Here is a 15,721-nt window from a genome sequence, read left to right on the forward strand (position 1 = left end):
CTTGTGATCCTGCTGGGCTATATAAACAAATGTCCTATGTGCTCCTGCTTTCACGTTCTCCTTCAGTGTCTTTTTGTTTATAGAAGCATATTGCAATCACTAAGGAGAATTACATTTGAAGCCTGCCTCTACAGCTGATCTTGCGCTCGCAACAGGCGAGAAAGAAGATTTTTATATAAATTATAAAATGGTTTCCAAGTGAAATATGCAGTAATTGGCTAATTTCTTTAGAATATTTTATCATAAGTATAAATGACATCCTCTTGATTTTTAGTGGCAACTGCATTTAAATCTGTCATGTATCTCAAAGCTTCCAAATCCTCACCTTCACCTGCCTCAGTAGTACGACTTCTTATTTATCATTTATATACATTTGAAGGCAAAATCATTATTGGATAAAGTATTTTACCTTTCATGTTGAAATAAGGAATCCCATTTTCAAGATGTTATAAGATATATTGTATATAAATCCCAGCCTCCACCTCCTCTATATTTGGACATATAAGAGGAAACCTATTTTGTGTCTGGTATACAAAGAAGAGAGCATCTCTGGGTGAGTGACACTTCCCTCACCCAGCACAACACTACCTCACCCATGGGAGACCTGGAGCCGCGGCCTCAGCTCTGCTCTGTGTTTCTGGGCAGTGCAGCTCGACTCAGGTGAGGGATGGTTCGGTTGTCAGGTGAGCGCCACACTGGGCCAAGCCTCGGTCTCACTGTGTGGCGCTGTGCGTTGCAGCTGGCCAAAAGACAGACTGTGAGCTCTGGCTGTCAACATCTGCTCCAGAGACTGTACCATCTGCCCGGACCCCGCAGGGGAGCCTCTCTCCCATCTCAGACCAGCTGCAGAGCCCCAGACGTGGACCTGAGCAGTCCTGCAGAGCACAGAACACGGCCAAGACACAGTCAGAGCCGTTATGTGCCGCTGGAACATTTGTCTCAAACACTTAGCTGCGTTTTATCTGTAGGGTAGGGTGCCATCATAGCGAGGTTTAGATAAACACATTTCTTTGTGGTTATTTTGATTCCTATTCCTGGTCGGTACTCATCTCTTTGAGTAATATTTTGTAGGTGGAGGCCATGGGGGCCACTGATATGTTCAGGCCCCAAGGCCTTTGACTTGCAGGCTGGTTCAGTAATCCATCCATGATCATGGTTAGCCAAAACAACCAAATTGATGAGGTAGATTTTCATGTAGTTTAAATAACTTTGTATGAAAATGTATGATCACGGAGAAAAACAAGGAACTAAGGTGGGAATATGAAGTTTAAGAAAGACATTTGTGTGAAAGAATTATACTTAAGAGCATTAGAAAAGAATGGATTTCCTTCTTTACGACTCCTTTCAAAGTTTTACTGTACTTTCACAGTGGGAATGTCTAGACACAGACAGTAATCAATATTTCAAAACATGGTTTATTCAGATGTGAGACTTTTAGTTCTTTCTGGTCTCAACTCAATTGTTTTTCTTTAATGTAAGATCTCATAATAAAAGTCTGACTCTACACAGTGTTTTTGTTAAGACCTTTTATTTCATCAATTTCAAAGAAACAAGTAAAAAGTTGTACAAAGTTTATATTATTTGTTTACTAAAGCTGGTGTCCTCGGTCTCAGGAATATGGGAGGGCAGGTACAAAAAAGTTGAAATAAAAAGTATAAAATGTATTTCCCTATTTTCAGAAGGTGACAGCAGAAGGGTGAGCGTGCATAGGAGTAAGTAACAATCAAAAACGGAACAAAAGGCTTGCAAACGATTGAAGTTAAAACAATATCATAAAAACCATTACATTCAATAACGTATGATGCACCTCTTGAAAAATGATTATGTCATAAAAAAAAAGAAATACTGAAGCGCTTTTGGAAACTTCTTAGTACACTTTGAAATAGGAGTTTCAGTGAAGCCTCAGTTGTCTGTAAAGGGGGGGGGGGAATCATTCAACAAGAAACTCTTGTTTTATTTGTATCAACAATGTTAGAATTTACCTTATAAAATAAGCTAATTCAGTATTTTCCAACCAAAAAGTACAAATACAAAGCCAAATACAATCATTTTGGGGCAGCAAAGTGCATATCATTGGCACAAGAAAACTCATTTTAGTCAATGCTGGTCTCACATAAATAACTCAGAAGCTCGTGAAGGGATAGAAGTCCCCTAAAGTAGCAGATCAAAGATAACTCTTTGTGTGTGTTTCCCATGAAGCCCAGTTTGTCAGCAAAGTATTCCTAAAGAAGTGTATTATGTGTAATGACCTCATTGAGGCTGCAGTGAATGCACTGGGTGGAAAACACCCAATACTGATCTGTACATGGAGGAAAAATCCAGAGGAGAGAAGAGTTTCTGATTGGTCAGCAGTGAGTGACCCTGATCAGAGGAAACCAGGAGGTCTGCAGCTCAGCATCGAGACAGCAAGGCATCAGGAACTAAAAGCACCTACTTCAGGAGGGGTGGAGGAGCTAGTTATTATCCTGAACAGGAAACTGTGGGGCCTCTCAGTGACTTTGCAAACAGTCAAGAGGAATGCATTACCTGAATGATTAACCACTCTGTGACTCCTCACATTAGACCCGTTGTGGTGAAGTATGATAATACAACACACTGATTGGTGTCAGTTTTGCATCAGGGTAAGTAGAAAAGTGATACAATACAAATCCCCTCCCGAAGATTTCAGTCTTAGGAGAATCAGTCATGTGTTACAAGACACACAGAAATGTTGACTTTATTTGATACGGTACATTCACTAAAAATATTCTAGGAAGTCTGAATGGTACTTGAATGGTTCAGAAGTCTTAAAAGAGGAAAACATGGATTGTTTACCCACTCGATAAACAACACACTCTGCTCACGTGATCTTTTTTGGTCCGCAGTATGCCTGTGTTCTATTTGAAATGGTTGATTCATATTCAGTTGTATATTTTTATTACAAAAACGAACATCAGTGGCCTAATTTGTGCATAACATGACTGCACTTCCCTATTCATTATGGTGTATGGATGCCTGCTCAGTATACAACATAACAACTAGGAGATGCAGGGTAGTGTTGAAATCTCTCGTGCTCAGTCTTCAAAGGCCTCAGAACAACCACAGTGATCTTTGTTTTGTCTTGAATTTCCTCCTTCCTGGAAAACACAACTTGCAGATTTGAAATGTTACATCCACCGACGGCATCTTGCAGACAATGCAGGGAGGATGGGGCTGTGGCCCCGGTCTTCAGAGAGTGCAGTCGGGCGGGGGTGGGGGGGAGGCGGTGGGACCAGGTGAACGGATGATAGTCGCTTTAGGCCGTCCCACTGGCAGAGTAGGAGAACTGGGGGAAGTGGGGTCTCCGCTCGCTGTCAAACGACTCCATACTGTCTTCTGAGGATAAAGGGCAACAAAAAACCTATTTATTTGAGAACGATATGAAATATACACCGTGAGAATGTGTTCACTGTCAGAGATCTTGCCACATTCGTTCTTCGTTATACTCTCCCCCTTTAATATATCTGGATGTACAAGAATAAGTGGAAGTATTGAAGTAAAAGTAGTAATCTCATATTATTTGTAGAAGTTAAACATTTTTTAAATAAATAAAAGTAAAAAAGGAATGGCATCCAAGTAAACAAAGTACTAAAACTAAAAGTACTCATTAGGCATAATGTCCCATTTTTGACAAATATTTACACCACAAAGGTATAAATAGTGATCCATTAGTGTATGTCCTTTTAATGTTGCTGCTGGTTAAGGTTCAGCTAACATTAGTGACTTTAATAAAACATCATAATTCATTAGTTGATTTATATTTTTCTTTATAATTTGAACCTGCAAAGTCACTTCTGTAGTCAAATACATGTACTGTTTCTTAATTGTTTTTCCAGAAAACCTACACTATTCCAGTATATGACAGTAGAGACTGGGACAGTAGATGTAGGAAGTGCATATAAATGGTTCACCTGCATGGCCATTATATTCACATTGCTCATCATTTATACACATGGTTTTGTTCTGCAGCAACTATTCATCAAAATATTCATTTCAAAATACATTAATATATATTTTTTCATATAGTACCATATATATATATATATACACTATATAGTGTTAATTTATTATCTTTTCCTTATACTGAGTACTCTCTGAATTCACACCCTGGCTAATGCACATGCACTAGATGACCTTTCTGAAGCATGACACTATGTTAATGGCACTGGCTCTCCAGAAGAGGGGAGACTCCTCTCAGGGGAGCTCTGTACTCCCACAGGAAGGTTTTATGAACTCTCCAAAACTAAATCAAGCCTCACACCGAGGCTCAAAATGAACCAGACAGACAGCTTACATTTTGTAATACCATTTAAAATGAAAGTGACAATCTTTTGAGGATTTCACATGAAAACACATTTAGTGACCCTGACTTAGTAACCATATATAATCAAGAAGAAACTCTCATTTTAAATAAATTGTAAATGTAATTCCTCATTCCTAATAACATCTGAGGTCAATGGACATTTATTATAAAGTAAGGCTGCAAGTCATCTTCCCTCCCAGAGTCCACAGCTCCACCCTCCTAACGGTCACATTCGAACCTTACCGCTCCACAATAAGGAACAGTCTAATGATGTGAAGGTGTGTTGAATGCATTTAAGTCAAATTAAGTGTGCTTGATGTTTGGGTGTGTATGCTTTGGTGGTACCTTGTCCGGGTGGCGTAATAGTGATGGTCTGTGCTGTGAACTCCTCGTCAAAATATCGTGTGTCCGTCTCCGAGGTAACTTGGGGCTTGAACGGCGGGACCAGCTGTTTGGAGAGGAGAAGAGACACAAACATATCAGCACATCAGCGCCATCACTCAGTTTAGTAACAGTAACTTCACCTCTAGGGGAGAGTGACCTTTTTATTTTCTTCTGTCTTTCAGCGTTTACCATAACAACGAAACAAGGGGAAATAAAGCAACATGAACATTTTAGAAACCGACCTTCTTCTCATAAACGTCTTGCCATTCAATTGATGCAAAAAACTTGTGTTGCATGATTTCCTTGGCATCGTTAGATCCGCCACCTAACCTGGAAGACCAATGCAAAATCGATAAATATCCACTATTAATAATATTTCTAAAATAATGATTTCTACTTTCTTTTTATTTTAGCCTAACAAAAGCTCATAAGCTGGCATCAGAAGCACAACTCCCAATTTGAGGGTACCCTGCCTCACCTCTGCATTGGCTCTTTCTTTAGGAGGCCAGAGAGCAGTGAGCGGGCCTCGATGCCGAGTGTCCGAGGGAAGCGAATGTCTTCCATGAGGATGAGCTCGAACAGCTTCTCGTGGTCCTGGTTGTAGAAAGGCAGTCTGCCGCACATCATCTCGTACATCACCACCCCCAGACCCCACCAGTCCACTGCCCGGCCGTAGTCATTGTCTTCCAGCACCTTGAGGATGAGGGTAAAACGTTTGTTAAATACAGCTGTTAAGATGCTCATGAGCCATTGTTAGTACATGGTGAGGAGGTATAGTGTGTACAAATGATATCCTTTTATTAAACAATACTATTGTTTTTTAATATAGTAAATATATATATTATATCTGCTCTTTTTCAAAGAATATTTGCACAACAAGCTAAAGAAAATACTTAGGTTGCCATGGTTTTGTGGTTGCGTTTGACAATCAGAAGTCTGTGAAGACAGCTCTTTAGGCTAAACTAAAGACCCTAAAGCAACTGTCCCCCCATCACCCCACCAAAATCACCTGCTCTCCCCCAGTCTGGTCTTTTGAGGCAGCCCCAGCCAGCACTGACTCACATCTCACATTAGGAGAAAGGATAGAGTTTCCCCTGGAGCCCCTGCATATTTAACACACACACACACACACACACACACACACACACACACACACACACACACACACACACACACACACACACACACACACACACACACACACACACACACACACACACACACACACACACACACACACACACACACACACACACACACACACACACACACACACACACACACACACACACACACACACACACACACACACACACACACACACACACACACAGTGTGGGTCGCTGAAGTAAGTGAATGTGTGGCAACAAACACAAACCAGTCCCACAAACAAACACACCTAGAGAGAGGGAAATATTTAGTCTTATAATTTCCATAGGATGACTTTCCTCTCCAGCGTTCTTAATGAGACAACTCCTCCAGTGTTGTGCTCCGTGAACAGCAACCTGTTGCATGACTAATGTGCTGCTGCGCTGAGTTGTTCCAAGGTCTCAGGGGACATGTACTGGATTCTACCTCGCCAGGCGGATGTTGAAGGTGAAATCAAGACAAGGAGAACAGTCTGTTCTCTTAAACCTCTTGCAGCATGATGCTAGGCAATTCATACCTAAGAATAGAAACTTCGGTAAAAGATGTGGGCGGATTAATAGAATTAGATATGGACACAACTGTGCACAAGACGAGAGAGAGAGGGTCTCTGAAAACAGATGGGCCGACGTGTCCGTAAAAGGAACAAAACTACTGTGTGTTGTGTGTGTGTGCACGCATGTGTGTGGGGGCACTCCGCCTGGCGCTGCGGTGAGTGGTGAGCATCGAGGAGGAGGATTGGGAGGGCAGGGGGAGTAACGTGAAGCCGGTGTGGGGCTAGGATTACTGGGCCGTCTCTATTTCCAGCGCCGCTGTCGTGTGATTCACACCGTGCGACAGCTGGGCCCGCAGCTGCCCCATATATGTAGAAGAGCGCCACAGCTGTGAAGCTGCCAGGAGCGCAGGAGCCAAGCTCATCCCTCATATACGTAACCAGGACTGCTGCCTGGGCCTCAACCCCAAACTAATACTGTTACACTGCCCCAAAGGAGCACCGACAGGGGGAGGAGAGAGAGGGAGGAGAGAGAGGGAGGAAGGAGCAGATAAAAGCACAAACACTTGCTGCTGCTGCTGGAGCTCCACACAGTGCAGAACTTTGTGAGCAAAACAGTGCAGAACACAGAGAGCCATTAGTCTGTGAATCCAGATCAGTTTCAGTGGCTAGATAAAGCCTGTCCACATTTCTCTGTAGATGTTCCCTAAAAGCCTATCCCCTCAGCCAATAACGATTTTGTTCTTGTAACTTCTTAATGAAAGTGACAAAGTGAATTTGTCCCGCTCCTGACTCCAGAGACAAACTGGTCAGGCAGATTGGGTCTCTCCTCCCTCTCCCTCTCCCTCCCTCCTGCTCTGGGTGGAATATTCCCAGACGTTACAGCATTCCTGTGCAGCACACACAACAAGGTCATTGTTTACTGCAGAACAACCTGTAACACTGCCTGGCCCGCACTCCATAGAGACACTTGCCAGCGACCCTGTTGCCATGGTAACGCCCCCTGATGTCTCCCTGCTCTCCGCTGCCGAGGCAGGAGCTGTCACAGACTGTGCTCCTCTGTGGAGCCAGACAGAGTTCAGCACGGACAGGTGGGGCCTCAATAAGAAGGTTTATGGAAGTATAGAACAATAAACATTTTCTTTCATGTTTGTCTAGGTGTGAGGGAGTAAATATTTACACGCTAGCTATGACGGCCTGGTGCTGATGGTCAGAGGCAGGTTTGGTCTGACTGATGAAAACACGACAGGTATATGTTCCCGTGAGGCAGCCTGAAGCATTGTGGGATAGCGTGCTCATGACAGCTCTGGCTCTGCGCGGGTCAGGCGAGGCATCCAGGGCAGCAGCCGGGCTGTGGCCCCCCTGGTGCCCCACAACAGCTGTAGCCAATGTGCTCCTTTTCTTTTTTTTTCAGGGGCGGAAGATCACGTTTCCTGAGGCGCTGCCAGCCTATCACTCCACCTCCTCACCCCCAACCAGAAAATTCCAAATGGAGGCTAAAAACAACGATACGGCAACTGTGTCAACATGGACACCCTTCTCCCGGAAAACATTTTTACGGCAACAGGCGAGGGGCTAGCGCAAACACTCATGTACTTACTCACCCACACACATACACTCACACGGCCAACCCCTCACAATGCAATATCGGGTTACACAGCGCACTGCAACACTTGTCATACCTGCACGCAATAGGGAGAAGCCACACCCCCCCACACAGCAAATATGAGCAGGCTGCCCTGCCACGGCACACTCATTAACTGGAAGACTTCAGCTGGAGATTAGAAAGGCATTTTGGGACAGCTGCTTTTTCCACATGCTTCTCATACACTGATGTCCAACAACACACGTGTGTGTGTGTGTGGAATTTCAAAATGATCTCTCTTTGTTTTTGTTTATTTAGTAACACTATAGCCAGGTAAAATATTGAATGTGAAGTATTTCCCTCCATCGGATTTCAGTCTTTGAAGCTGTTAAGTCTTAAGTGACCTAAAAGATTACCGTACCTCATGTTTGTTTTTCCTTTAATTTATCACCCATCTGTACGTGCCTACACTGGGTTGACTTTGTTGCAGGTAAGGGTGAAGTGAATATTTCAGGTGGACTGAATCAGTGCAGTGGTTACCTCGGGTGCCAGGTATTCTGGCGTCCCACAGAAGGTTTTCATGGTGGCGCCATCTGTGATCCCCTCCTTACACAGGCCGAAATCTGTGATCTTTATGTGTCCGTCTTTGTCCAGCATAAGGTTTTCCAGCTGAGGGGGGGACAGAAAAAAGACAGATGTTAGCATCACTGTAAAATGAGTCACTGTTAAGGACAGTATAAAGCAAATCATTCAGGGAGGTGATGGAAATATTATTTATTGAATGTATAATAATTCAGGCATCCGTGTTTGTGATGTTTCTGTCATATAGTTGTGCAAGTATTTCATGAAATCCTGAACATTTGGAAAAAGTTCAATCTAAAATAAATGAATGAACCATGAGCTACATTTATGCAAGATGACTTAAACAAATTAGCACCAGCAGCTTTGATGACATTTTGTTGCTGCCTACCACCAAAGTACATAATTAGCTTTGAATTAATTACCAAATCCTTGTGTACAATGTAGTGTTTATATATTTTGCTTATTTTTATTATTTTTATCCCTCGTTTTAAAAAAAGGCATTCTCGCTAAGCGTCTGCATGAAACAATTATTGCGAGCATGTCACAAATGTATTTTCCAAAAACTATAGAAACTAAATAATATAATTGTGTATTTAATGAATCTACCTCTTTTTTAACATGCCTACACAAACATGTATTTAAAAAAAAAATCCCTCAAACACAGGTGGATGGAAATGTAGCCGGTGATTGAATGTAGAGGTAGATTGACCTTAAGGCTGTAAGGTTGTGCATCATGCAGTGTCATGCCATGAGGCTGCATGGCCTTTTAATATCAGTGTGTCCTCCCTCTGTCTCCCTTCCTTTTCCCTCTCTCTCCCTCTCTCTCTCTCTCTCTCTCTGTCTGTCTCTCTCTCTCTCTCTCTCTCTCTCTCTCTCTCTCTCTCTCTCAGTTAAAGTCACCTGGCAGCTGTAGCTCACACGTGGCCAGCAGTGCCTGGCCAGAGTCAGCACATCCTCCAATCCTGCTACCCTGGCATTTTCAGGAGAACCCTAGCAGGCTGGGAGCCTGCCTCATAAACCCAAGGGAGAGTGGGGGGAGGGAGAGAGTGCTGTGCTGTGCTGTGCTGACCTGGCTGGTATAGTTTTATCAGCTGGAAGTAGCATGGCTACAAATGTACACTGCAACACCGATAACCCCCCACAGCACATCTAAACCCAAACATGTCCTATCAGTCTGCAGCATCCACTTCTGATCCCATCTGAGGAGTTTTCTGCAGCTTTTGAACGCAGAGAATAAAAATGCGTCCTTTTTAAATCATTTTATCTCATTTACCTAAACCTGCTATGCTGCCAGTGTAGAAAATGACATTAATCAGGCACACAAATCACCCACTGAGAGCGCTGTGCACATGCTATAACGGGATGCGATGTGTGCAGAGAGGACTGGTGGTTATTTCTGTCTAGCTGCAGTAAGCGTATGGACCGAGCCTCCCTCCAGCTGCAGTGAGGTCTGTAGACTGATCCGGGGTAGGCAGATCAATAAGCCCTGTCCACTGCCACCGCTCTCTATGGAGGCAAACCCTATTTATATCCTGCCAGGGGAGAAATGAAGGGAAGGAGGGGAGAGGGAGAAAGAGGAAGACAGAAGAGAGGCTGACAGCGAGGATGAGAGAGAGTGAGGATGTGTCTCACACCTACCTTAAGATCTCGATACACCACGTTTCTCTCAGCATGCAGGTAGTCCAGCGCCGACACAATCTCTGCACCGTAGAATCGCGCCCGCTCCTCTGAGAATACACGATCCCTTGACAGGTGGAAGAAAAGCTGATTGACAGAAGAGAAGACAAGAGAAAGATGGTTAGTCCAGGAAAATAGGAACAGTAAAAAGTATTCTGATTAAACTACAGGTGCAGATTTACTGATAGCTCAAATGGTTTACCTCGCCGCCGTTTGCATACTCCATCACGAAGCACAAGCGGTCATGTGTCTGGAAGGAGTATTTCAGTCCCTGCAGACAGAGAACGAAAACGCTTAAAGCAGAACTTGGTGATGTTTCCAGCAAAGTCAAGAGGAAGCTGGCATTTGAACAGCTGATTGTAACATCTAACATAAATACACACGTTGCAGCTTTGAACCTTACATTCACATTTTGTTTTAACTCAAATGTCTAACAGGATGAGAAAAACTACAGCATAGTGCATTTAATGCGTCGAACCTTTTCAACAACTGTTGTGTGGCAAACATTGATCCCATTCATTGCATGAGCAGCACATCACATTATATGTTGCATCCTACTGACACTTAAACCAAATTGGAGGAGCTTTCACTACAGCCCACCTCAGACTTACAGAAAAGGGTTGACTGATAACAACAAAAAAAGGAACGTTCAGTGTTGGTATAAAAGGCCTGGCTCGTCTGCAGCCTTTGTAAGAAAACTCTTCAAAACATTCCTGTTGAAACTGCCCCTTTATCTGAAAGGATGCTGCTGGGTTGGATTGAAGAGGCTCCCGAGGATCTCTACGAGTTAAAATAAGGTTTGGTTTAGGTATATGGAGAGGCTCCTTACTGTCAAGAACGGATGCTTTGAATTCTGGAGGACTCTGTTCTCTGTGAGTGTGTGCGCCACTTCATCCTGAAAAAAAAAGCAACAAAGACTGTTTGTGCAACTCTCACAATGGCTTACCATTTAGGTATCAGTCACTGCTCCACTGCTCTCCCCCCAGTGTATGTCCTCCCCTTTTACTTGCTCATTGGCATCCACTCACTTTTGCTACGATCACCTCCTTCTTCAGGATCTTCATGGCGTAGTAGCGTCCTGTGGCCTTCTCCTTTACTAGGATAACTTTGCCAAAAGTACCTTTTCCCAGGAGTTTGAGGTATTCAAAGTCGTGCATAGTCTGGAGAGCCAAAGGAGAGAAAGTGGCGTTTGGTTACGAACAGAAGCATTAACAAACTCGTGCTCTAACTATCCAGGGCACACAGTCCCACTGACAACAACACGGAAGCATTTCGGGCATGATTTCACCCACTGTGCAACTTCCCCTTCTCTAATGGTTTGGCCTATATGTGGTTGTGTCTGAGTTAACCTCGGATCTTGGCCCTAAGGAGAATGTTGAAAATTGTTGTGTGGGGGACATACAATCCGGTGGCCTCGGACCTTTATGTCATGACACACGTGGGGGTTGTGAAACCTGGTGGACATACTATCTGGTGCTAAGCCACCCATGGCTGATGTTAGGAAAGTAAAAAAGAAGCTGGGGAGAGGCGGAGGAAAGTGGGCTGAAGTACAAATAAGGCAGAGTTCGTGGAAGAGTAACGGTCATCTTGGGATACCAGCAGGGTGGGGAGACTTAATGTTAATGTTAATAGAAACTGATGTGTTTCTATGTGGGGACAGCAGAGCTACACAGCAGGGTCAAACGGGCCGTACCACTTTCTGTCTGGGTTTGGTCAGGTAGACCTCCATGTCCATGGGGTCCGGAGAGAGGTCTATCATCTCCTCCTCTTGTTTCTGGAGGCCTTCAGCCACTGCTTGGATGGCTTTAGTCCATTCTTCCCTGAGGGAGAAACAGGCAGCAGAAAGATAACATCAGCCCATTTACCATCATGCAAGCCAAGCAGCCCAATCATGTAATTGTCTTCTTATCAACAGGAAGGTAACTGTGAGTCCTGCCAATAGCCAGGGAACCTTGTGAGAGAGCATAATAATGATTAAATGTGTATGTTTGCGTCTAGATGTTAGAAAAACAAAGCCGTTAAATTGTTTTCTAGCAACAGGGGCCAGTTCTCTGCATGTAAATGATTTGTGTTTAACTGCTTGGTGAACGGAGAGGTGTGTGCTTCTCGCTTGCCTCTCCTCGGGGGTCTCCACGTGGAAGGTGCGCTCGATGACAGTGGTCCACTGCAGGCAGCGGATGATGAATGTGTTGGGCTTGGGCCGTTCCGTCTTCATCAGCTGGCACTCTGACCGCAGACAGGGAGGGAGGGAGCCGGGGAGGAGGGCCGGTGTGGAGGGGAGCAGCGGAGAGACAGACCCACAGTTATAGCGATTTATCTTTATCGCCACCCTAACACACACTGTCGCTCAATTTGGAGAAGAACAGGTGCACTTTGGTGGAGGGAAACAACTTCGATCCTTAACTTGTCAGCCCCTTTAAAACGAAACGTTTGCCAATAAGGCTGGGCATAACATCGATGCTTGGTAAAAATCATTAAACAAGACCAGATATCATTTTAGATTTTGTAATCATTGCATAGGTGTGGTCTTTCCCTGGTGATAAACGCTGCATTACAGTAACGTGATGTCATTTTCTAAACTTACTGGACACTCTCTGTTATATGCCTTAGCTATTCATTAAATTAATATAACTGAAGTTATCAAAAATCACATTGTGTAAATATTTTGTAAATGTACTAATATGTAACCCTTTCATATTTTATACTGTTATTGATCTATTAGATCCAAAATAATTTGTTGATTGTCTCCACATCGCCCAGCCTTTTGTGCTAGTTTAAGCTTTGATGGAGTAAACCCAGAATGAATACATTAAAGTTCTAGAACAATTCTGCAATAGTACACATATGTATTTTTTAATTATTCTGTGTTTTTTGTTTGGTCTATATAAGTGTATATACAACTATTTTCATTATTGATTCATCTGCCATTTATTTTCCTGTTTAATTGATGGTTTGTTTGTCTATATTATAGAAAACCCTGAAAATGGTGACTTCTTCTTGCGTTCAAGTTCTTGTGCTCTCCAAACATTGCAGAAACCAAAGAATATCATTTTAACCTGAACAAAATAAAAAGGGAAGCTGAAATCAGAAACTGATGTCGTGTTTGAACAGACAAATCTTTCATAACTTGCCAACGATTTCATAAAAAAGCAGCTCAACACATACTTTCCCTCCGTTTCGCTCAATTATCTTACTTTTTAGGCAAATTATTGTCTTGTAAGCGGTTTGCAAAACAATTACTCACAACAGTCTAATAACTGAATTCTAAGATTTCCATCTGCACCTCCTTCACATTAACATCTGTTCCCAAATGAAACATGTCAGCAAATATGTCAAAACGTGACACAAAATGGCCTCTGTCTGATAGATGGGAGGACAGGGGAGTGGACCACCACTGAGATCCAACATGGCTCCATCAGGCTGAGTATGTAATCCAGCTGCAGCAGCCCCGTCAGCAGGGCCGCACCATGTGTCCTCTGTGGCTGGGTCGCCGTGGTGACAAAAACCAAAGCTACCGCTGATGGAAACAGAGCCTCAGAGCGGCGCGCAGATAAATACTCAAAATCAGGCGGCTAATAGCCATGATAACTCAAGAGTGTCGGGGAGGAAACATTTAGTTAAACAAACAGTATGCTGTCTAATTGCTGTGTTCAGTCATCTGCTCAGCTTATCACAGCAACTTTCTCCGATGTGAAGATGGAGAGGGCTCGGCTGCTCTGGGCATTTTTTCTTTTTTGTCGCCGTTTTTATAAAAGCGAAGGGTTTGTGAGAGACACACACAGAGAGGAGGAATGGCATCTGATGTATTAACGTCAGGAGTCAGACATCTTGCACACACGCTCGCTTGGTTTGCCCTAGAGCGACGCCCCAATTGAGAGAAGCTTGCAGTGAAGCCGTTAACATCATACAGCCTAACGTGCTAATGTCTCACAACCAAGGAGTGGCTTGATGTATTGAAGTACATTTACTCGAGTACTATACTTCAGTGTGATTTTGAGGTACTTCTTTTTATTCCATTTTATTCTACTTTACAATTCTACTCCGCTACATTTTAGAAGCTCATATTTTACTTTTGACTTTACTGCATTTATTTGACAAGATGAGTTACTTAACAGATTTAGACAAAAAATAATAAGTTAAAATAATTAAACTAATACATAAACTGTGATCCATAATTATAGTTTAAGATATCAAGAAGCAGTATATAAAGTTATTACATGAACTGCACCTTTACCAGCTGTGATGAACATATTAATGCATCAATAATAATAATAATAATAATCCAGTAATCTCATATGTTTCTGAAATTACATTAAGACAAACAAGTACTTTTAGTTTTTGTATTACTATGTTATGCCAATACTTTTGTACTTTTACTAAAGTAAGATTTTGAATGCAGAACTTTTACTTGTAAACACGTATTTTTCCTTCTCACTTTCATTTTACATCACAGGCACTTGGGCACAATTTATTTGGGGTGTTTTGTTCTGTTAATAATTACTTTTCAGAGTTGGATAGAGAAGCATGCAAACATATTTGTTACAAAAATGCAAGTAAAAACAAGAAAGCAAACAAAAGAAGGGTAAAACCCAGCTGCCAAGAAACAGAGGGAAAAAATGCAGTGGTTTCTCTGAAGCAGATACTCACGTGCGACAGAGAAGTTATTTAAGGGGGTTTCCAGCTGGTCAACATCTTGCGGTCGCTCTTTGTAGCCAATGAATGTACCATCACTCTTCAGGAGAAAATACCTCGGCCTCCAGGTCTTGATGTATTCTCCTGATATGAAAATATAGATTGAAATTGTTATAAGAGACGAGATCAAATCCAAGTGTGACAAAGCAATAGTGTTTTTCAGAAACATCACATTCTTTCACATTAATAAAATGCAAACAAATGCAAAACTATTTTGTTAACATTGTGGTTTCATGATTACTGACAGCACAGGGATGTCCTTTCTTTTTCTGTTTTAAATCAAAGAGGTGCAACCCGTTTCCTGGAAGTAATTACTATGCTGTTCACTAGTGTCCCCTGAAAGAATTACCACCTTGTCACTGTTTTTCTTTGAGTGTAGGTCAGCTGCAGGACAAATGGTGGTTTTAGTAGGAGTCAGGACCCTTTCCTCAGCCCTGTCTGTCCCCTTTCCAGCGATAACTTGTAATAAAAACGGTCCAAAAACTTGCTCTATCCTCCGATCATTTCCTTTAACTGGCACGGTAAAATATGGGTGTTTTGACTTGTTAAAAAAGTCTACTTAGTCTACCTGAGACAAAAGAAAAACCTCCCAGTTATTGTCTAGTACCCTTAGGAGTGCTCCACTGATTTAGCACTGTACTCCCAGAACACTGTTGACCTTTAGATGGCAAGTTTAAAACAAGAAGTAAAGTTTGAAACAAGTATCAAAATCAAATGCACCACACCCAGGGACATCTTTTTATTCCACACATTATTCTTTATTGTCAAAACCTTGGACCTAATTTACCCAAAATGCAAGTTTCAACAGATCAGTTGGAAATGTGGGTGTTTTTACTTGTAG

At 42.6% G+C, this 15,721-nt stretch overlaps 1 protein-coding gene across 2 annotated transcripts in view; it reads right to left on the minus strand.

Moving 5' to 3' along the window:
* Positions 1–1,511: 1,511 nt before the first annotated feature.
* Positions 1,512–15,721, minus strand: part of akt1 (v-akt murine thymoma viral oncogene homolog 1) — a 30,984-nt gene continuing 16,774 nt past the window's right edge. For both annotated transcript variants that reach the window (XM_079691781.1, XM_079691782.1), the window contains exons 3-14: positions 14,836–14,964; positions 12,303–12,414; positions 11,882–12,008; positions 11,217–11,348; positions 11,018–11,083; positions 10,391–10,459; positions 10,150–10,275; positions 8,470–8,598; positions 5,184–5,398; positions 4,948–5,035; positions 4,667–4,769; positions 1,512–3,354 (exon numbers count right to left, since the gene is read on the minus strand). In XM_079691781.1, the coding sequence (XP_079547907.1) occupies positions 3,275–3,354; positions 4,667–4,769; positions 4,948–5,035; positions 5,184–5,398; positions 8,470–8,598; positions 10,150–10,275; positions 10,391–10,459; positions 11,018–11,083; positions 11,217–11,348; positions 11,882–12,008; positions 12,303–12,414; positions 14,836–14,964 (1,376 nt within the window). In that variant the 3' untranslated portion in view covers positions 1,512–3,274. The remainder of the gene's footprint in view (positions 3,355–4,666; positions 4,770–4,947; positions 5,036–5,183; positions 5,399–8,469; positions 8,599–10,149; positions 10,276–10,390; positions 10,460–11,017; positions 11,084–11,216; positions 11,349–11,881; positions 12,009–12,302; positions 12,415–14,835; positions 14,965–15,721) is intronic.

This window comes from Notothenia rossii, assembly GCF_949606895.1.
Source record: "Notothenia rossii genome assembly, chromosome: 7".
NCBI classification, from domain to species: Eukaryota; Metazoa; Chordata; class Actinopteri; order Perciformes; family Nototheniidae; genus Notothenia; species Notothenia rossii.